The 23794-nt window shown below is 49.1% G+C and overlaps 1 protein-coding gene across 1 annotated transcript in view; it reads left to right on the forward strand.

Annotated features, from left to right (window-relative positions):
* The window catches only part of LOC135198471 (DNA (cytosine-5)-methyltransferase 3A-like), a gene marked incomplete in the record, with an annotated part of 337711 nt that overhangs the window by 13349 nt on the left and 300568 nt on the right, over nucleotides 1-23794 (forward strand). The window contains 2 exon segments of the mRNA XM_064226041.1: nucleotides 15949-16077; nucleotides 16812-16988. Coding sequence (XP_064082111.1) covers nucleotides 15949-16077; nucleotides 16812-16988 — 306 coding nt within the window.

Raw genomic sequence — 23794 nt, forward strand, 5'->3', positions numbered from 1 at the left:
GCTGTTTCCATAACCATTACTACGCCAGTTGTTAAAATGTCGACCAGATCTAGGACCACCACTATGGCGGTGGTTCCTATGTTCATGCATCCTTATGCATGCCCTTCAGTGTTCCCTCCGAGTATCAGAAGCAACTGTTGCACGGGGCTCCATGGACCCCCATGTCACTGGTAACAATCCCGGGATATCACTGACTTAAGCTGGTAAAGGTTCTTCTGCAGCTTGGGGTTCCACGGACCCCCATAACACTGGTAAGGGTTCCTGATCTACAGACCCAGGCCTGACCCAGTGAGAGTGAGTGAGTGCTGATCATGCAGACACTGCCTCACTCCCTGCACGTTCCTGGACTTGAACAGTGCAAGGGTCCTTGAGAGGTGATGCTGGCCCACTGGTCCACTCACCTGGGAAGACTAGGACAACGTCCCCCATCCAATTTTCTTTGCTTGTAGTTGCTTATAGAGGCCTCGGCCTCTAAGAGACTGTAGCACATCTTCAGGACAACCCCATCCATGTTCACGTGAGCTGGATCGCTCTCCCTGACTTGTGCGGCTGTCGTCACCTTTGGTTGACAACGACCCACGGTCTTTCTCACCTGCCAGGCTTCCTGCGGCAGGTCTGTGAAGGGGGCTAAGCACTTCTCACCTGGCCTCTCCACCTCTTGGGGACATACCTGGAGCCGGGAGTCAGACAGGTTTAGGGTTTTGGACTGGTTATGCTCCAGGTACATTTCTCAGACCAGACCAGTCGTATCCTCGAGTAGCAGAGAGCTTGCCAGGGAGTTCTGACAAGTGTGTGTCTCATGTAGAGTGGGTAGTACGGGAAGACCGACTTGGAAGGGCTTGAGGGTCTTTTTCCGTAGGACACGGACACCCCCCAGTTACAGAGGACCTATGTTGAGGTCGTTCGTCTGATTTGTCAAAAGTAAAACAATTTAGAGGAAGAGACCCTGGCTACTTCAGTGGATCATCCTTCAGCTCCCGAAGCCTTTTGGGGACTTCAGAAAGAATCCAAAGCTTTAGTCGGCCTGCCTTGGTCTAATTTTCCTGAAAGGATTTTGGACTGAGTGAATTCTCATGTGTCTGGACGAGAATTCGCTTCTGTCTAGGTGCTCGTGCAAGACACTTCCTCCTCCTCTCACTCGTCAGAAGAAATACCACATCCCATCGGAGAAGCCTTTGCTGACTAAACAGGTTGACCCAGACCTGGTTTGCCTTAGGCTTGCCTGTTAATGGACCAGCTCTGTGCAGAAGGAGTCTCCCTCTTGCAGCAGGAGGCATGGCAGTGTTCCAGACAGTCTCTGAGTTGATCACTGGTCCCTTTCAGTGGCCAAGATCGCTTCCTCTTCCACTTCGAGTTCTGTGAATTCCGAAGAGGAAGCCACATTCAAGAGACTGATGCTGTCTTAAATCAGATCACCACTCCATTAATGCAGTAATTATCATAGCAAATATTAAAGTTTACCATGAATTTTTAGTGTAATTGCAATGAATATTTGGAATTTTAAAAAAATTTGTTTGTTAATGTCCGTTGATTTGTGTGGTCTTTGAATGAGTGACAGGACAGTCCTTTCCTTTAATACATTTAGTAGTCTGACAAAAAGTGGAGAGTAAGATAGTTTTATAAACATTAAATAAGAGACTTGAGTTATAGGGTTAGATATTGCATATGGCTGTTTGTTTGCTGTTTATTTGTTCTAATACGTAATACAAACCATCGGTCCTTTAACAATAGGAATGTAACTTGCGGCAGCTGGAACCGGTCATAAGCTTCGAACAAGGGAGTTCGGTAGTTAACTGCTTGTCTGACAGTCAGCGCACCTCACAACTGGGAGGTGAAAAACCACTTTGCTTTTGGCCGCGCTGGGTGACAGACGTGTTCTCCACTTCTCTCTGCCCGCCATCGTTGCATGCTTAGTACTTCAAACTTTGGTTTGCCTTCTCTTGCTAGTGTATTTGTGTGAAAATCCTGTAAGTACTTGTGACTTTTGTATTTTCATTTAATTATGGATTCTTGTGAGTTCCCCACTCTCCCCCATCAGCTGCAGATGCCCTGTTGTGGAGGGCCGTACGTGTGGGGCCTTCCGCTCCTTTCTTGAAGTTGACCCTCATGATTTATGTGCTCGGTGTCGGGGGCGCGAATGCACTCACACCGAGCCCTGTGATATTTTTTGTGTGTGGTCGGAGGAGCAGTGGGCACGATTTGAGGGGAGGAGGAAGCGACGTAGCCTTCCAGGGAGTCATCGGAAAGTTTTCCTGCTACTCCCCTGGTCTCGGACACGTCGTTGTCTTTCCTCCCTCCATCTCAACTCCTGCGTATGGCTCCTTCCCCTTCCGGGGTTGGGGGGGGGGGGGGGGGGGTTCTCGCTCCTCCTCTTCGCCTGATCGATCGTGCACGGAGGAGGGGGTGAGATACCCCGACATTCAGTTGTACTAGGGGTCTTCTGTTCGCTCAGGGTGGGACATGCGCCCCCCCCCCCCCCCCCCCCCCCTCCGGTTAAGGGGTAACCCCCCCTCCCCCCTACTAACCCGACCTTTGCTCCCTCAGGTGTGCCTGCCATGGGTGACGACCTCGGCCAGGTTTGTTCTCGCTGGGTCTCCAGGGGACACTGAGTGTTTAGGGGGCTGCTGCATCACCTGGCGAGTGGCTCTGCTCCTGTAACACATGGCCCGGTAACCACCACTACCACCACCGTCTCGACCCCGGGGTATGCCGCCCCTCCTCACCTGGTGTACACTCAACATGTAACCATGGTAACACCTTCAGCTGCTGTCCAGGCGCCGCTTCCAGGTATTCCGAGGAGGTTCATGACTCCGCCCCTGGGTTCGCCGCTCTCGCCGCAGCCCCCGACTGACGGTGCCAAAAGAGCTCACCCCTGGACCTGCCGCCAGTACCCAGAATGTCGCTGGCCGCTGCCCCGCCTCCTGCCGTACCTGCCATACCTGGACCAACCCCTGCCGACTTTCCTGCCCGTGGTGTTGCTGCTCCAGTTGCGGGTCCTTCTGGACAGGTGCAGCCGGGCCGTGTTGCTTCGGCAATTGCCCCGGCTCCGTCCTGGATGGAGGGCCTGACGAGTGTCCTGAGGAAGCTGACGAAGAAGAAGAGGAAGGTGTCGTCATCGTCTTCATTGTCTTCTTCGTCGTCGTCTGCTGCCGCCTCTTCCCCTTCGACTTCCAAGGCTTCACAGCTGAGGAAGAAGAAGGCCGCCTCCTCCCCCTCTAAGAAGTCTCCTTCGGGAGCTTCTAAGGGCCCATCTCACTCCAGTGTGACGGGGGGATCTTCCGCTGGTCCTCCTGCTCCTTTGGGAGTGGGGCATGTCTCTCCTCCCACAAGGAAGAAGAAGATGGTCTCTTGTTTGTGAGAGGTACCGAGCGTGCGGTCGCCCACGGGTGACCGTGCAGCCAAGGCTCAGGCTTCCGAGTTCGCTTGGCACCAGGACCGAGGCACGGAGCGGAAGACTGGTGAGAGTCGCTCAGGTGACTCCTGCCAGACCAGTGATCGCTCTCGTAGCGATCCGCGGGTACCCTGGGTTGACGCGAAGGTCCCAGACCAGCCGCGGGCCGAGGCAAGGAAGAGGTCTGACGCGCCGTGAGGACAGGCCCCGCTCCCACCGCAACAGCAGACTTTGCCGGTCCCCTGACCGCTGCTCCAACCGGGACCGAGCGGGTAGAGGGACCAGCAGCAGCTCCTCTGACGCTCCTCATGGTCCCACCACGACGCCCTACGAGCCTGGCACGGTCTTAGGACTGACCAGATCGTATGCGCAAGTGGCCGGAGGAGACCAGGAGGGGTCTGTTGCGGTTCCTCCTCCTGAAGGAGGATCTTGGGAGGCGTTCTTGCTCGAGGGACTTGACGGTCCTACTCCACAGGACGCAGTCACTCCTGAGATCCAGAGGTCGATTTCGGAGGATATTGCGCTGATCTGTCAGCACAACGACCTCAGGGAAGGATCGCCGCTCCCACCTTCTGAGCCTATGTCCAGGCTTGAGTCGTTCTGGGGTCCTAAGAAGGAACCTAGGACGACGGTGGGTCTGCCCCGATCTGCTCTGGGTGACTCGGTGCTGGGCCAGGTGGACACTCTCGTCTCTGGACAGGAGGGTTCGCTACGGTCTGGCAGGTCTTCCAAGCTAATTCCCCCGCCTCTACTGCGACAGAGAAGGTTCTACGTGCCATCGAAGGACCCTATGCTGCCCTAACAGGTGAACGCGGTGCTAGCTAGGCTAACTCCGGGGGTGTGTCTGCAGCAGCTCCTGTCAGAGAACCTATGGTTCTCGCAGCAAGAGGCACTCGCCTTGGAATCGACCGCCATGGCGGCATTCCAAGCAGTCTCCTGGCTAGACCTGTGGTCCCTCACAGTGTCTAAGGTCGCGTCCACCTCGAGGAACATCTCTCCTGAAGGTGACCCAGCTTTCAGGAGACTGTGCCAGTCTGGAGGTAGAGCCATCTCCTACCTAGCCCACCAAACGGCAAACCTGTGGGCCAACTTAGTTCTTCGGCGTAGGGACGCAGTCCTCACCCAAGTGACCAGGGCGGCTGGGCGTGAGGCGGCTCTGAGTCTTCGCAACGGACCGGTGTGGAGTTCCTCCTCTCTCTTCCCAGGAGAGATGGTGGACGCTGCGGTGGAACGACGGCGCACTGATGACAGTGACTGTTTAGTACACCAGGCAGTCTCGAAGGTGTCTGGGCAGCCTCGAGCTACTGCGGCCAAGCCCAAGAGTTTGGTTAGCGCTTCCTCTGCGGCCAAGACGATCGCATCGTTGAAGCCCAGGGGAAAGACTCTGCCTTCGATTTCTTCTAGGAGCGACCGTCACCAGCCCTCCTCACGAGGGGGAGCTGGGAAGAAGTCGAAGAGAGGAGGGAAACGCTAGGGACGGCGTTCCCCCTCACCTGCTGCCGGAAGTGGGGGGGTGCCTGGCGAGCCATTGGGCAACATGGCAGCGCTATGGAGCGGAGACCTGGATAGTAGATGTCCTTTGGGAGGGGTATCTACTACCCTTGGAGTCTCGGCCACCCCTCACCTCCAACCCGGTCCACCTTCAGACTTGCGTTTCCAGATCATCCAAGGACATAGCACTTCGGCAGGAAGTCCAAGCCATGCTGAGCAGAGGAGCTGTGGAGATCGTCAGGGATCGGTCACCGGGCTTTTCCAGTCGTCTTTTCCTGGTGGAGAAGTCTTCGGGGGGCTGGCGCCCGGTGATAGATCTCTCTCCCCTGAACCGATTCGTTCGCCAGTCTCGGTTCACGATGGAGACAGCATGCTCCGTGCTCGACTCCATCAGGGAGAACGACTTCATGCTTTCGGGGGACTTGAAGGACGCGTATTTCCAGATACCCATTCATCAATCCTCCGGGAAGTACCTCCGCTTCATCCTCGATGGGACGGTGTACCAATTCAGGGCACTTTGCTTCGGTCTCTCAACCGCCCCACAGGTGTTCACACGAGTGTTCACTCTGGTGTCTGCTTGGGCCCACTCGTCAGGGATACGTCTTTTGAGGTATCTCGACGACTGGTTAGTCCTGGCGAGTTCCCGCTCGCAGTTGCTACGGAACAGGGATCGACTCCTCAAGTTCTGCTGCAATCTGGGGATCATGGTAAACTTCGAGAAGTCAGATCTCGAGCCCAAGCAGAGGATGAAGTACCTGGGTATGCTGATCGATACGGTAGCAGGGCGAGTCTTCCCCGCAGACTCGCGGATCAGCAGATTCAGGGAGGCAGCCAACCAGTTCCTGTCTTGGCAGGAACAGCCAGCTCAGCAGTGGCAGGTCGTGATCGGCCCCCTGTCGTCACTCGAGAAGTTAGTCCCTCACGGGAGTCTTCACCTGCGTTCTCTCCAATGGAGACTAAAGGAGAGTTGGTCACAGGCAAGAAACTCGCCGTACTTCCCTGTGTCCCTCACGGAGGAGGTGAGGCAGGACCTAGCCTGGTGGCTGGACGACAGGAACCTCGTAAGAGGAGTGCCTCTCCACACCCCCACCCCCACCCTCCAAGAGATGTTGCTGTTTTCAGATGCGTCAACCGAGGGATGGGGCGCACACCTGGAGGAGTTGCTGACTGCAGGCGTGTGGGATCATCACGACAAGCACCATCTCATCAACGTACTGGAGCTCAAGGCAGCGTTCCTCGCTCTCCAAGAGTTCCAGGACCGTCTGATGGGACACTCGGTGGTGTTGATGTGCGACAACACCACAGTAGTGGCATACGTCAACAAACAAAGGGGCCTAGTGTCCCTCCTGTTGCACCAGTTGACGTTGCAGGTGCACGAGTGAGCCGTGGCTCACTCAGTAGAGCTGTCAGCTTGCTACATTCCAGGCAAGAGGAAGTAGTAGCAGACAAGCTCAGCCGTCAGGATCAGGTGATAGGGACCGAATGGTCCCTACACACAGACGTGGCGGAAAGGCTCTTCAACCTGTGAGGGCGTCCAGTCGTAGATCTGTTCGCCACCCGGCACAACAGGAAACTTTAGGTTTTCTTCTCGGCTGTGCCGGACCCATGGGCAGCTGCAGAGGACGCTCTTCAACACCCGTGGGACAACCCGAATCTCCAGATGATCCTGGTGGCTCCCATTTGGTATCCGGACCTGCTGGCTCTGCTTGCGGAAGCACCGAGAGAGATTCCCCCTTGGCACAACCTTCTCTCCCAGCCACACGTGGAACGGTACCACCAGTCAGTCCAGTCCCTTCGTCCTTGGACACTTTTTTCTAGGGACCCGTGGTGGCTGCTCAACAGGTTGTGTAGCTTACCCAGCACCCGGGCAGACAGAACAGCATCGCATCCTTGTGTGACTGCATGAATGGATGAGTGAATGAGAGTGTGACTGGCTTCTCTTCCCCATCTTTTTCTCCCCCCTCTACCTGTGGGCAGAGGGACGCTGTCGTCACTACGCTGGAACAGGAGACCGATGCAGGTAAGCTACTCGACCGAGCTCCATCCTATCCCTTTCATTAGGGATAGGAGCGGTTATCCACCACTTCCCCCAACAAGAGGGGGGAGTGGAAGCCAACAAGAGACAAACCCATGACTTCACATTGCCTCTTGCAATAGGAACAAGTTCTTGCTTGCTAGTTTTAAGAGGTACGCTGGCCTCCCTCTTATTACTTGGGTCCAGAGGTCTGACCATTGATCCTGTGGTACATACCCCGATCATTGGGCAGAGCCTAGGATCCCTCCCTCTGCTCTTACGACCAGGGAGGGAATCAAGGTTGGACGAACACCAGTCTGTTCATTGACTCAGATTCCACCCACCAAGAAGTGTCTTCCTATTGTTAAAGGACCGATGGTTTGTATTACGTATCGGAACAAATAATAATTTGTCGAAAATTGTATTTTTCCTAACTATACAAACCTGAGGTCCTTTACACATAGTCCCACCTCATGCCACCCCTCACTCTGTTTTTCCTGGGCCTAAAGCAAAGTGATTCTTCACCTCCCAGTCGCACGGTGCGCTGACTGTCGGACAAGCAGTTAACTACCGAACACCCTTGTTCGAAGCTTACGACCGGTTCCAACTGCCGCAAGTTACATTCCTATTGTTAAAGGACCTCAGGTTTGTATAGTTAGGAAAAATACAATTTTCGACAAATTGTTATTTTAAATTACCCATAGTGGTTCTGTTGTGTCATTAATGTGATGTAGGATTTGTTCCAATACATATACAAACCCAGCGGCAGCTGAACCGGTCATAGGCTTTCGAACAAGGGGGTTCGATAGTTAACTACTTTTCCGGCAGTTGGCGGTCAGTCTGACTGCGAGGAGAGGAGTCACTTTGCTTTAGGCCGTGTTGGTGGTTAGACGTGTTGCGCGCCTCTCTGCTTGCCTCTCGTCGTATGCTTTTTTTTACTTCACTGCGTGAAGGCTTTTCTCTTTCCCTCTTACTGTGTGTTTGTGCAAGGCTAGACGTAAGTACGTTCTGATTTGCATACTCATTATGGTGAATTTTGTGTTTTGCAATGGATTCTCGAGAGCCGGATAGACCCCCGCGCCCCCTGTCATCCGCAGATTGCACCCTGGTGTGGGGCCTTCCAATCCTTTGTCGAGGGCGAGAGTGCTCTCGCACCGAGCCATGTGATTTATGTGTTGTTTGGTCGGAGGAGCAGTGGGAGCACTATGGGGAGAGGAAGAAGCCGCATAAGCCGGCCAAGGAGTCATTGGAGGGTTCTCCCGTTACTCCTTTGGTTACGGACATGTCTTCTTCTTTTCTTCCTTGTATGGCTCCTTCCCCTTTTGGGGGGGGGGGGGGGATCTCGCTCCTTCTCCTCTCTCGATCAGTCGAGCATGGAGGATGGGGTTAGGTACCCCGATGTCCAGTTGTATTCGGGATCATCTGTTCGCTCGGGGTGGGATCTTGCCCCCTCCCAGGCGAGGAGAGACCCCCTCTTACCAACTTGACTCTGTTTCCTTCCTCAGACTTGCTTGCCACGGAGGACGATCTCGGCCGGGCCTGGTACTCGCTGGGGCTCCTGGGGACACCGAGTGTGCAGGGTCTGCTGAGTCATCTAGTGAGTGGGACCATGCCGGTAACTCATGCCCCGACCACCACGACAACTGCCACTGTGTCCACGCCTGGCTACGCTGCCCTTCCTCACCTGGTGTACACCCAGCACATAGCCATGGTTACCCCAACAGCTGCTGTGCAGGCACCGCTGCCGGAGGTGAAGAGGTTTGCCTTGTCGTCGCCGCCTGGGTTTGCCGCTCTTGCTCCAGCCCCTGACTTCCAATGTCCCAAGAGCTCTCCCCTGGACCTGCCTCCAGTACAGAGGATGCCGCTGCTTCCTGCCCCGCCTCCTGTTCCTGAGTTTCCTGCCGCTCCAGTTCCAGTGCCAGTTCCTGCTGCCGTTGTTCCTGCCCGTGATGTTGCTGCTCCCACCCCAGGTCCTTCCAGACAGGTACAGTTGGGCCCTGTTGCTTCGGCAACTGCCCTGGCTCCGTCCTGGATGGAAGACCTGACGGTGGTCCTGAGGAAGCTGACGAAGAAGAAGAGGAGGAAGGTGTCGTCGTCGTTGTCGTTGTCTTCATCGTCTTCTTTGTCGTCGTCTGCTGCCCCTTCCCCTTCATCTTCTAAGGCCCCACAGCCGAAGAAGAAGTATGCCTCCTCCCTCCCAAGAAGGCTCGCCCTGAGACTTCTAAGGGTCCATCCCACTCTGGTGGGACGGTTGGGACTTCCGCTGGTCCTCCTGTTCCTTTGGGAACGTGGCCCGTCTCTCCTTCCGCAAGGAAGAAGAAGACCGGGACTGGAGGAGCGCCTGCTAAAACTGGTACCTCGCCTGGCACCAGAGGTTCTGCCTCAGCGCCGGGTACCGTCTCGGCCTCACGCTCGCGAGAGGTACCGAGTATACGGTCACTTGCGGGTGACTGTGCAGCCAAGACCCAGGCATCTGAGTCCGCTGGACGCCAGGATCCAGGCATGGAGCAGAAGACTGGCGGGAGTCTTCCAGGCGACTCCGACCAGACTGGCGATTGCTCTCGCGGCGATCTGCCGGTACCCGGTTTGACACGGCGGTCCCAGACCGGTCGCGGGCTGAGGTGAGGAAGCGGTCCCCCCGGTCGCCTGGACCAGCCTCAGCTGGTCCTAGCGGTGTGACGCGCCGTGAGGACAGGCCTCACTCCCACAGCGACAGCGGAATCTGCCAGTCCCATGACCGCCGCTCCTACCGGAACGGGCGGAGAGGGGGACCAGCAGCAGGTCTCCTGACGCTCGGGACCGTCGCCGCTGTTCTCGGTCCAGCCGCTCTCCCCGTGAGAACCTCTCGACCAGGCCTGCAGCCCCCCCCAGCACACCAGTTCTGCCGGCGGGCGAGGGGGGATCGTCAGGTCTACCTCTCCTATCCCTTCAACTTCAACTACACCAGGAAGAGCGAGGCGACCAGGAGTGATCGCGAGGGGCACGCTCCTCATGATCCCCCCACGACGCCCTACGAACCTGGCACGGTCCTAGGACCGACCAAATCGTATGCGCAAGTGGCAGTAGGAGACCATGAGGGGTCTGTTGCAATTCCTCCTCTGGAAGGAGGAGGGTCTCGGGAGGCGTTCTCGCTGGAGGGGCTTGACGGCCCATCTCCGCAGGACACGGGCACTCCTGAGATCCAGAGGTCGTTCGCAGGTAAGGATCGCCGCTCCCACCCTCCAAGCCTACATCGGGTTTGGAGTCGTTCTGGGGACCCAAAAAGGAACCCAGGACGACGGTGTGTCTGCCGCGATCGGCCTTGGCTGACCGTGTGCTTTGCCAGGTGGACTCTCGTCTCCAGACAGGAGGGTTCGCTTCGGTCCGGCAGGTCTTCCAAGCTCCTTCCCCCACCTCTACCGCGACAGAGGCGCTTCTACGTGCCTTCGGAGGACCCTCTGCCACCCAAACAGATTAACCCGGAATTAGCTAGGCTAACTTCGGGGGTGTGTCTGCAGCAGCTCCTGTCGGAGAACCTCTGGTTCTCGCAGCAAGAGGCACTTGCTTGGAATCTACCGCTATGGCAGCATTCCAAGCAGTCTCATGGCTAGAAATGTGGTCCCTCAGTGTCTAAAGCCGCGGCCTCCTCGCGATTTGTTCGCCAGACTCGGTTCACGATGGAAACAGCACAGTCAGTGCTCAATTCCATCAGGGAGAACGACTTAATGCTTTCTGTGAATCAGAATGAAGGGTATTTCCAGATACCCATCCATCAATCCTCCAGGAAGTACCTCCGCTTCATCCTCGACGGGACGTTGTAACAATTCAGGGCACTTTGTTTCGGTCTCTCAACCGCCCCACAGGTGTTCACGCGAGTGTTCACGCTGGTGTCGGCTTGGGCCCACTCGGTAGGGATACGTCTTCTGATGTATCTCGACGATGGGTTGATCGACTCCTCGAATTCTGCTGCGATCTGGGGATCGTAGTGAATTACGAGAAGTCAGATCTCGATCCCAAGCAGAGGATGAAGTACTTGGGCATGCTGATCGACACTGTAGCAGGGCGAGTCTTCCCTGCAGATTCGCGGATCAGCAGGTTCATGGAGGCAGCAGTACGGTTCCTGTCCCTACAGGAGCAGCCAGCTCAGCAGTGGCAGGTCGTGATCGGTCAACTGTCGTCTCTCGAGAAGCTAGTCCCTCACGGGCATTGTCACCTGCTGTTTCTTCAGTGGAGACTAAAGGAATGTTGGTCACAGGCAAGGGACCCTGCCTTCTTCCCCACTTCCCCATGTCCCTCATGGAGGAGGTGAGACAGGACCTAGCCTGATGGCTGGACGACGGGAACCTCTTATGAGGGGTGCCTCTTCGCGCGCACGCGCACACACAACACACACACACACACACACACACACACACACACACCCCCCGAGATGTTGCTGTTCTCAGAGGCATCGACCGAGGGATGGGGCGCACACCTGGAGGAGTTGCTGACTGCAGGCGTGTGGGACCATCGCGACAAGCACCTTCACATCAATGTCCTGGAGCTCAAGGCAGCGTTCCTCGCTCTCCAAGAGTTCCGTGACTGTCTGGTGGGACACTCGGTGGTGTTGATGAGCGACAACACCACGGTAGTGGCGTACGTCAACAAGCAGGGGGGCCTAGTGTCCCTCCCGCTGCACCAGTTGACGTTGCAGGTGCACGAGTGGGCCGTGGCACACTCACTAGAGCTGTCGGCCTGCTACATTCCAGGCAAGAGGAATGTGGTAGCCGACAAGCTCAGCCGTCGGGATCAGGTGATAGAAACTGAATGGTCCCTTCATCCAGACGTGGCGGAAAGGCTTTTCAGCCTGTGGGGGCGTCCAGTCATGGATCTGTTCGCCACCCGGCACAACAGAAAACTCCAGGTTTTCTACTCGGTTGTGCTGGACCCATGGGCAGCTGCAGAGGACGCTCTTCAACATCTGTGGGACAACCTCTTCGTCTACGCCTTTCCCCCGTTCTGTCTGATTTGCAAATTGATCAGCAGGGCGCTGATCACCGCGAACCTTCTGATGATCCTGGTGGCACCCGCCGTTTGGTACCTGGACCTGCTGGCTCTACTTGCTGAAGCGCCGAGAGAGATTCCCCCCTGGCACAACCTCCTGTGCCAGCCACACGTAGAACGTTACTACCGGTCCGTCGAGTTTCTTCACAGCTGGCTGTTATCCACCATCTCTTGCGAGCGAGAGGCTTTTCTCACAGCGCTGCAACAGAGATGGCTGGATACCTCAGACAGTCCTCTGCAACTGTCTACCAGGGGAAGTGGTCTGTCTTCTGTGGTTGGTGTCATGGACGGGGTCTCTCTCCTCTCAGAGCCACTCGTCAGTAGGTAGCGGATTTCCTCGTCTTCCTTCGCCGAGAGAAGCTCCTCTCCGTCTCTGCAGTTAACGGATACAGAGCCGCCCTGGCCCTAGTCCTTAAACTGCAAGGTGTGGACATCTCCTCTTCTTTTGAGATCTCCCTCCTGATGAAGAGCTTCGAGAGGTCTTGCCCACCGAGGGAACTCAGGCCCCTGGGGTGGGATGTGACTCTTGTCCTTAGGAGTTTGACTCGCAGACCCTTCGAGCCACTCCGAGAGTCGTCAGACAGGGATCTGACCCTCAAGACCCTCTTCCTGCTGGCCCTGGCATTGGCGAAGAGAGTAGGGGAACTTCATGGTCTTTCCTTCGACGTCAAGCATTCCAGGGGATGGGGATCCGTGACGCTTGATTTCGTTCCAAACTTCGTAGCGAAGACCAGAATCCTTCGGTCCCTGACAACCGGTTCGAGTCCTTCACGAGCCCCTCCCTATTGGACTTCACCGACAACGATGTGGATGAGATGCTGCTTTGTCCTGTGAGGGCGCTATGGTGCTATCTGAAGAGAACTCAGCACCTCAGGCCTGAGTGTTGACGCCTCTTCGTTAGCACCGGGGTTACCAAGGAAGAAGTTTCCAAGAACACACTTTCTTTCTGGCTGCGTGAGGTGATCAGGAGGGCGTACGACACAGATGGTAGTGACAACACCCGTACCCTTCGTCCGAGAGCCCACGAAGTCAAGAGGTATTGGTCCAACCCTTGCGTTCTGCAAGAACTTCTCCGTGGCGCAGGTTCTGAAGGCAGGGGTTTGGGCCAACCAGACCACCTTCACTTCATTCTACCTTCGGGATATCACCCACAGGTCCTTGGACACTTTTTTTCTTGGGACCCGTGGTGGCTGCTCAACAAGTTGTGTAGTCTACTTAGCACCCGAGCGGACAGAACAGCATCGCATCCTTGTGTGACTGCATGAATGGACGAGTGAAAGAGTGTGACTGGCTTCTCTTCCTCCTTCGTTCTTCTCCTCTACCTGTGGGCAGAGGGCCGCGGTTGTAACTACGCTGAACAGGAGGCCGATGCAAGTAAGCTACACAACCGAGCTCAATTCTATCCCTTTCAGTAGGGATAGGAGTGTTTATCCACCACTCCCCAACAAGGGGGAGGAGTGGAAGCCAACAAGAGACAAACCCATGACTTCATTTTGGCTCTTGAAGTAGGAACTAGTTCTTGCCTTTTGCTATTTATAAGAGGTTCGCTTGCCTCCCTCTTATAAATCTGGTCCAGAAGTCTGACCACTGATCCTACGGTGCACACCCCGATCAGCTGGGCAGAGGCTAGGATCCCTCCCTCTGCTCTCACGACCAGGGAGGGAATCCTAGGTAGGACGAATAGCAGTCTGTTCATAAGACTCAGATTCCAAACAATTTGTTGGAAATTGTATTTTTCCTAACTATACAACCTTGAGGTCCTTTACATATAGTCCCACCTCATGCCACCCCTCACACTGCATTTCCTGGGCCTAAAGCAAAGTGACTCCTCTCCTCGCAGTCGAGCTGACCGCCAACTGCCGGACAAGTAGTTAACTACCGAACCCCCTTGTTCGAAGCTTACGACCGGTTCAGCTGCTGCTAAGTACCTTCCTATTGTTAAAGGATCTCAGGTTTCTATGGTTAGGAAAAATACAATTTCTGACAAATTGTTATTGTATGATATTAAATTCACAAATGTTTTTTATATTAAATGTATTGCATGGATAAGTTTTTCAATTTACAGCATCCTTTTACCAATAGAATACTTAGAGCATGATGGGGTAGATGCTGACCAATAGGAGAGCAGGATCTTACGGCAGTGACTAGTATCAGGAACCAATGGGAGAGCGGGAGGATGGTGGCGAGTCTACTCAGTTGGCGGTGCGCGAGTTTTAAAATTGATCTCGGTGGTCCGGGCAATTCTCGGGACTTTACAGTAACACCCTTTTGTAACCTGAATTATTTTCGTATGCAGAGGGAAAAGAATCTTCGTATTTGCTTTCGTAACTTGAATTTTTCGTAAGTTGGGACTTTCTTATGTCGAGGTTCCACTGTAGTAGTATCCTTCAGTGCGAGCTTGGAGGCCATTGAATTTTGGTAATAAAGTAACTGGTGGTCATGGTGCATTAATACTTCTCAGTCACCTGCCTTAGCCAAGCATTTTTTTCTTTGGTCATCTGGAAGAGTAGAACTTTGCTTCACTTCCTTTTATCTGTCATCGAATTGCAATGGACATAGGTAGTCTTGTGGGTGCATCACTTTGCATCTAAGTGTTGACTTGCATAATTATTGCTCATTCTTCATGGGGAAGTTGTGCACCCAGATTTCTTTTTAGAGTGTGCTGCTGGTCATCCTCTCAGTGGTTGAAGTATGGTAGGAAATGAGAGCTGGCTAGAAAGCATTTTCCAGTCTCATTTTGGGGGTAACACTGCTGAATCTGATCAGTTCCTTCCTCCCTGCTCCTGCTACCTGTCCTACTACCTCTTGCAAATACCACTCCCTCTTGTTCTGGGGTTTTACTTGTGGTGGGAGAGTTACCTACCACTCACTTTCCTGATGATTCAGGTGTTCACAGACAGGTGTCTCCACTGGCATGGCACTGACTTGAGCATTTCATTGCCCTCCTGTACTTTGAATGATCTTGATGTTCCAGGTAACCAGTGGTCATCTGTGGACTACAGAAGTTGTTTTATAATCTTACCATCTCCAGAAGCCTTTTCTATCTCTGGAAGCCTTCCACAGTGTTCATAGATAACTTGACATCTACAAAGAAGGAGGATTCTGCTCCCCCATTGTGGTGTCATCAGTCTTCAGTACCCACTAAGAAGAGGAACTTTCTGTTGCATTTATCCTTCAGTAGCACATCTCTCTGCTTCTTTGCAGCACTGATTGTGATTTGGCCTGCCTTGACCTGTCCGGTGTTGAAATGAACAAGGCATGAATAATGAAAGGCGATAAGTTCCCAATACAGTGGGTCCCTGCTGTGTCGCAGATCAGCAATCATGGGTTTTGCTGTGGAACTTAAATCTAAATATATTGCAGAAAATTCACTCACTTGCAAATTTTTTCATGGAACAACATTCACTAATTAATGTATTTTCATTTTATTTTTGTGACTAAATACATTTTTTATAATGAAAAATTGATTTACTAATTTTCAAATAATATTTATATAAATAGCAAAATATCAGTTAAATGCTTAATTAAAATCCTGTAAATTCACAAAACAGCTTACCATTGTACATAAACACCTCAGTTCTCTCTCTCTCTCTCTCTCTCTCTCTCTCTCATAAATATATCTATCAATAAATGTTGATACATTTCTTTCAAGTTTGATAAATTTATTGACTGGAAAATATGTGGTTGTAATGCATTCAGCACGTTGCCAAAGTAATGTCACACTTCACATCATGTGAGTTACACCCATTTACCCTGATTTTTTTACTGCTTTGAGGCATGAAAAGTTCAAAACTAGCATTGGTAACATGTTTACGTAGCAGAATACACAAGAACCTAAAATTCCACATCCAACACCCAAACCTCAATTTTTAACGGGACCTCTCCCCTCAATGTGATCCCACCTCAACCCCCCTATATAATTCCCTGATGCTAAAGGACAAAGTACTGCTGGATTATGATAGGGTAGTGGTGACCCCATTCACCTACCTTTCACTTCTTCATCTTTTTGCATAATTTCTTTTATTTTTAGAAAAGGCAGAAACTAAATTCTTCACTGATGGAAGAGGAACAACCACCATTACCACCTTTAGATTTTGAAGTTACAACACTGGAGGATTCTGAGGATGAAACTCTGACTGTGCAGACTTCAAAAGAAAATGTAGGTTGAAAATTTATTGAGAAATTAGCTATCTTTGTTTTTAAATGAGAACAATACAAAGTAGGTACAGTGGACCCCCTGTATTTGAATTCTCAAATTCGTGGACTTGCCTATTTGAAGTTTCTCTCTGGACCATATGTACCAATTATTTGTTGGAAATTCACCTGTTCGCTGTATTATTCAGAGAAACATTCATTAATTACTGTGTTTTCATATCAATTTCATGTTTAAATGCACTTTGTGTTATAAAAGTATTAAAATACTCAGGTATAAGCATTTTTAGAGAGTTTCTAGAGTTTGTACTAACAAAATAGGCAGCTTTAAGCATTTTTAGAGGGGTTTTAAGTATTCACAGGTTTTAGCGATTTGCTGTGGGGGGAGGGGGGGATGCCTGGTATGCATCCCCCTCGAATACAGGAGGTCCACTGTACTGGTAGTGTATGGTGTCTAGGTGAACTTTAGCCTACCAGAGCACCTTAATGTTATATATAAGATCCCCATCTTTATTTTGATCTGTTAGTTAGGGAAAGTAAATGAGGGTCTTATTTTCCATCAAAATAACTTAAAATAGACTATTTCTTGAACCTTGGATATGTGAATAAGTATAAGTTTAATACTGATTTAATTGAAAACTTCCACTTTATTTATCAGCATACATGCATTCAATGAGAGTTCTTCCTGTGATGCAGTTTGTAATCAGAATTTCACAATCTTAGCATATTTTATCTTTTCAGGATAGAAATCACTTAGATGGTCTACCCCTTGGAAGTTTTAGGAAGTCTAGTGGACAGAGACAATGTGATAATTCTGAAGAGCTCCCATTATGTGGTGAAACCAGTGATGTTGATCCCAACAGTAAAAAGTCTACTGATAAGTCTAATGAAAGTAATGGAAAAGAACTGAGTAGTAATGTAAGTAGTTACAATACATTATGTAAAACAGCCCTATTACAGTATGTACAGGCAGTCTCCGGGTTACTGGGGGTTTCTGTTCCAGCGGCATGCTGTAAGTCAGAAATCATTGTAACCCGGAACATTGTAAGAAAAATGTATATAGAGAGAGAGAGAGCATGGAAAAAAACTAACTGGTTTAGAAACTACTTTTGAAAAGTAAATTCTGCTTTCCATTATCACCTTCGCTCATTAGCTCATTAAGGGTTAGCATTTTCACCTGGGTTTGGTGCAGTCTGTCATCACTCATTGTGTTATTCAGTTTTGTGCTTGGCTTTTCATCAGAAAATATTTAAATGAATATTTAGATATGAGCTTGATACTGATTGAATTCAGAACCTTCTTATTATTTATTGTATTACATGCTCAATTAAAGTTCCTCTAAATTCTTCCAGTTTTGCAGTTTTTAATCACAAATTCACAATAGCATTATTTGAATTATGCAACTTACCCAGTAATTACATAGCTATAGTTTCTGTTATTCGCAGCAGTATAGGTTTAAATTTCATGGTAGTGACATCGAAAGTGTGTAGGTGACACCAATCTCGTCCCCTAGCCAGAAGGTTAGGAATAAAGCAGCCTATTAGCTCATTCCGTTTCTGCGACGCCTGATGTAAACATCTGGTGTCGGCAACAGTTATTCATTTTTCATCAGTTATTTACCAGACTTTGGTATATAAACCGAAAGTGGAAAAGCTTCAGCCAGAAGCTTCAGGATGAGGTTTTTCCTTGTTTTATTGTTTTTTACTCAAGTAGTAAATCAATAGTTCACATTACAGCAAAATTGCAGTTAATTGGTTAAGGGGGCCGGCCGGCTAATGCCATTTTTTAAGGACAGGACTTTGATATTCATACCATTTAAGGTGACTTGGGACATCTCCAAACCGCATATGATTTTCGCCTCTGACCTTCGGTTTTGTGATGCCAGGGTGATTTATCCCTAAAATAACCTTTTTTCAAATTCTATCTCCTCCCTTGATATTTAATATTAAGACCTGGGATTACTACCATATATAGACCTGATGTAGACCTCCAATCGAATGGGGAGTTTTTTTTTTTCTAAAAGTCATTTTTTTTTGCTAGATATGAATTTTTCAATATGGTAAAAAAATAAACCCTATAAATCAGGAGAAAAAAATTAATAAAAAAAAAAGATGAAACAAAAATTGGAAAAAAGGGCTCTATTTGATTGTTCTATAATGTCTTTCTGAGTTATATACCAAATTCCAATGTTATAGCTTTAAAACTAAGTGAGAAGATAGATTTTGAAGGTCAATAAGTATAGTTTTGAGATACGGCCGTTCAAAGTTTTCCTTCGTATTTCTATAAAGACAGTGTTAATAAATAATGATTATTATGAATGTATATTTCTTTTTTGTGTATTAATAAACCAAAACTATTTTATTTATCATAATTTAATCTTAAATGCTGATCCCTTTGCTCATATATCGTAGCCTGGGGCACTGCTTGAGGCAAGATGGGGCACTCCTTCCTATACAATTCTCTCTCTCCCCTTCACTAACTCGGCTTATTACAGCGAATTTTCTTCTTCTGTATGTTAGTGAGATGTTTTCCTTGTATATTCATTCCTCTTTGGCATGATGAAATTCTTGCCGAAACAAAGATAAACAAACGTAAATGCAAGAGAATGTCAGAGGTGAAACTCAAAGGTGTACTCTCTTTTTACAAAGACAATTTAATAAATCATGATTATTATGAATTTCATTTTCCATTTTGGGTATTAAAAAACCAAAACTTTGTTATTTATCATAAATGAAGATCTCTTTGCTCAAAGATCGTATCCTTGGGCACAGTGTGACGTGTGCTGTCAGGCAAGACGGGGGCGTTACTACGCAACCCTTACTACATAACCCTCCCCTCTCTCATCACTAACTATGCGTATATTATGATATTCTGTAATAATACTTGAGCAATTTTTCTTCGTCTGTATGTTAGTGAGATGTTTTCCTTGTCTTTTCCTCATTGGCATTATGAAATTCTTGCCGAAACACACACAAAGAAACGTAAAAGCAAGCGAATGTCAGAGGTGAAATCGAACGTGTAGACTACTTGAAATTTGTGATAGCACTGAATCATGACTGGACTTGGTAGCTGAGCTGAAGTCTCCCTTCTCGACTCGGGGAATGTCTACAGATGCCATTTCTCCCAATTTCTTTGACAATAATTATCAAAATTTATGATAATAGAAGAAATATTGCATTTTCTTGTTCGGATCAATGTTTTAGGCTTATTGAGTTACGTTAACTAATTACCCTGTAACTACGAGAGTAAGAGGAATTTTGACTAAATATTTCGTATACGTATTCTCAATTGCCATATGAAGCTCCATGAATTTTTTCATGACTTAGCATTTTTTGCCCTATACCACCATATACGTATAGGGGTTCCGGCCGGCCCCCTTAACTACTCTTTGACGAGTGTCAGACTAATATGTAAACAGTGGTTTCTCGGACAGATGTTCACGCTTGTTACTGACCAGATATTGTTCGGTAATCGCTTCAGTAGTGATATTTTGATTAAATCATCATTACAATGAGTAATGCAACAAAGTAAAATGTTAATGAGTTGATAAGCAAGTACAGGCGGGCCGCGGTTAACGGCGCAATCGCTTAGCGGCGAATTGGTTTTACGGCTGTCGTCAAAAATATTCATTTAAAAAATAAGGCATTTTAAGGTATTTTTACGGCACAATTTTCGGTCAATAGCACCGTTATGGAAATAGTGCACAAACAATGGAACAAACACAAACACAAAAAATCAGCAATGTGTAAAAGTGTAAATGTTTTCACTCAAAAACATTGTAAACATCAGTTTTTACCAAACTTTCGTAAACGGCATTTCTACAAATGTATGAATTCGTTATGGCTAACGAATTCATACATTTGTAGAAATGCCGTTCAGACCATAAAGGTTATGCAAATGATATTAAAAAATTTTATGGAGAGTTATTGCATAGGTATTAGGGTAAAATATATGCCTCTGACGCTGCTCTATGCCGAAAATATCGGGTTACATAAGTGCAAATTTAGCTGTGGATGTGTCGATTTATAAATGTTCATGCTTTTATGTTTAAAATGTGTATGAAAATGTATTACGTCTAGGGTATTTTTATTTCTGCGCAGTAATATGATACAAAGGCAGCTATTGAAACTGCCCTTCACGTTATCAAATGGGATGTTTGTTCATGAAACTTACTGTCAGATATATATATAGCTGTATTTTCTGAAGTCCGACAGAATTTTAAAAACTTCCGACACACGCAGTGGTCGGCCAGGTGGTTAGTACCCATTCCCGCCGCTGGGAGGCGGGTATCAGGAACCATTCCCATTTTCTATTCATAATTTTTCTGTCGCCGGTGCTGGAAACACCTGTTTCCAGTACCTCCGTCTTAGATTTTGGAAACTTCATTGCCGCTAAGTATCCTAATTGTCTTTTAATTGATTTACTTGGATTTGTGGCTAGGCATATGCTATCTTAAATTGATTTGAATTTGATTCATTTTTGCATAAGATATCTGAATCTAGTTAGGCTAGTTTCAGAGGGTGTTGTCTGCAAAGATAGGGTGTGGCTACCGAAAGCTTCGGTAGATCCGCACTTGGTATGCACGAGGGGTATGAGTCTTGCTTCTTTGTTGAGATTTGTCATGTAAGGAGTGTGAGACTTTGTCTAATTCCGTAAGGAAGACGTATGATTCGTATGTACGCAATTAATAAGTAAATATGTCTAATTCCGTAAGGAAAACGTATGATTCGTATGTACGCAATTAATCAGTAAACAAAAGTCAGGGTAGTGAACCTGTTAACCTTCCTGTAGACTTTTTTTTGCCTAACCCTGTAGTATGGCCTACGGGTTATGAATATGTCTGGGAGAGGTGATCGCTCTCCTTCATTGTTGTGAAGAGTGCTGCTTCTGTTATTGTTTCTCATAACCCTGTAATGTTGCCTTCGGGCCCTAAACAGTTTCTGTAGAGGTTATTGCCCTTTCTCTAATACTCTTTCGATTCGTATCTTAGAATCGAAAGTGCTTGCTTTAGAGAGCAATAGTGAAGTGGCTAAGTGCAATGACAGTGCCCCTTGTGTAGTGGAGGGTGCGTCAGATCGGCCTTATTTCGCCTCTAGGCCGGGACCTCTGCTTGACTCCCAGGACCCGGGGAGAGAGCATGTCGAAAGCCGAAGGAGGGTTACGAGGAACCCCCACCGATCTGACGTGCCTTCGGCAGTTTCTGATGAAAATCCCCAGACTGCCTAAGTGCGTGCACGTGCACGAATCCTGAAGGATTGCTTCTCGTCCTCCGAAGCGTCCTCCCCGCGCAGGGGTTGGAGCTTTCGGAAGGACTCGCGCCCTCTAAATAGAAGCTTTATAGAAGAGGACGCTTCACGTCCTCTCTCTCTCGTTATGCGTTCCAGTGAGAAGTAAGAAGGCGAACGTCGCCTTATCACGTGTACGTCTTTCCACCGAGAAATATGAAAAAGAAGTCTTAGTAGCAGGACGCTTTTGAGAGCGGACGTCCGAGCTTTGTTACTGTGAGAATAAGAAGGCGTTCCCTCGCCCCTCGTATTCTCACACGATCAACCCTTCTCCTGAGACTTTCGTGCAGTCGGATTTCTCTCCGAGATGTATCTCGCTTGTTTTGACGCCTGTCAGGAGCGTGACGCTTTTCTGCACGCTTCTTTTGACGCTCGGCTTGGACGGGACGTTCGGATGGACGCCAAGCGCGCGCGGGTGCACGCCAAGCGCGCACCAGTGGACGCCGAGCGCACGCCAGTGGATACCGAGCGCGCGCCGCGCGCGCCAGTGGACACTGAGCGTGCTCGCTGCTCGCCAGTGGACGCTGGCGCGCACGCCAGGTGTGTCGCCTGGCTGAACGTTTCTGTTGAACTCTTCAAGCTCTTGTTTACGATTTGGGCCTCAAGAATTTTTACCTCTACCTTCGGTGATACCTTATACCTCACATGCAAAGAATGTGAAGTAAGCAGTGCTTCGGAGGAAGCTTAAGTGAACAGACAACTTCGTCTTCGAAACCCAGCAAGACCTCGGGTTTCGTGAATTCAAGAGGTCTCTGTCAATATTATATTGCTTTTCGCAAAGGTGGATGGAGTTAAGGAAAGCTCAAGGGAAGATCTCATTGAAGATCTCGTTTCTCTACCGCAGTCAAGACTTTGCGATAAGGCAGTTACGGGTTATGTAAAGGCTCGATGTCCTGCACGTCAGGACTCTCAGCAACGTTCAGTAGGATTCTTGCAAAGGCACTCATCAAAAGGACGCTCTTCAGGAAAGCGCAAGACAGGACTTCCTTTGCCATACTGCCAATAAATTTTAAGCTTTAGCAGGCATTAGTTGTGATACGGGAGAGGAAGCTGGTTGGAGAGTTTCTTCCTCTTCCCAGGATAATTTTGCAAGCTTTTTAGCCTATCTGAAAGGGTTTTTCAGATGATAGATTTTGTTAGTTTCTAGTCGGGACTACGCTGCCGAATTGAACATCGTCGTTCTACCTGCCGTAAGCCCAGTCTCTTAACAGGATTCTTGCCCCTTCCTCGTTTGAGACGGGAATCGGAAAACTAAAATGCTCGACTTCCTGGATTACGTTTTGTCAATTCAGTGACTTTCCCTCATTGACAATATACTATCGTTTTGTCAAGTAAGTGGGTATCCCCTCATTGACAAAATATCTTTGTCCCGTAAATGGGTTAGTTCTCATTGACAAACATCTCATTAACTTGATATTGCGTAAGCGAATAAGCTCTTATTGACAAGATTCGGAAGAGCTCTCATTCGTCATTCGCAGACTCGTACAAGAAATAGACTTGTAGACTACATCAATGAACGCTTATGTCCAACAACATAAGAAGCTTGAGCTGACTGCTTCGATTCTCTTAAGTTTTGTTCATGAAACTTGCCTGTCAGATATGTATGTAGCTGTATTTCCGAATTCAGCTATATACTATATGTCTGCCAGGTAAGTATGAACAAACTTTATTGTGATATAATTTCATATTTTGCCTTGCGTTATTTTATTTCTGGTTGGTTCAAGTCATATACGCTTGCTGTAGTTACCTCTTCGGATGGCAACCGAGAGGTCTATTGTCTATTTTAAGGACATTTAATCGTTACTCCCTGCAGCCTTCCAGGAGTTTCCGATTTATCTTTTACCGTTGTATGGTAGTGTTCTGACGACACAAACGCATCTATATATTTAGCGTTTTCTGTTTCGCTTAAATATACCAGCTTGAGAGTCTTTCTGCTCAAAAATAACGGACCTATTTCTTCGTAGAATAGGGTAGCTGGCAACCCAGACATAAAGTTAAGAGACGACGTTCGTAAGCTGCTGGCTGCTGCTGTCACGCTGTGTCTGTCCTCCAGTCCAACCGAGCCAGTAACAGATCGTGCGCTGTCATGCTCGGTAGGTTACGTCTCTCTCTCCTGCGGGATTGACTGACTAACCGTATCTCTGTGCTGGCGGTTACGTCTCTCCTGCGGGATGCCTGACTAACCGTATCTCTGTGCTGGGCGGTTACGTCTCTCCTGCGGGATTGACTGACTAACTGTATCTCTGTCCTACACTCACGGACTTTAGCCTAAGATTGAGGGGATTTCTTACGTGAATGAATAAACGTTGCATTCGTTTTGCCTTACTATGTTCAACAGAGTTATCTCAATCCTTTCGGTGCTCGTTACCGCACGGTATAGAACTACGAGTCTACCGCAACATTGCACTTTTAAATGCTCTCCTGCTTAGGCAAAGCGCA

This window comes from Macrobrachium nipponense, chromosome 22 (assembly GCF_015104395.2).
Source record: "Macrobrachium nipponense isolate FS-2020 chromosome 22, ASM1510439v2, whole genome shotgun sequence".
In the NCBI taxonomy this organism is placed as follows: domain Eukaryota; kingdom Metazoa; phylum Arthropoda; class Malacostraca; order Decapoda; family Palaemonidae; genus Macrobrachium; species Macrobrachium nipponense.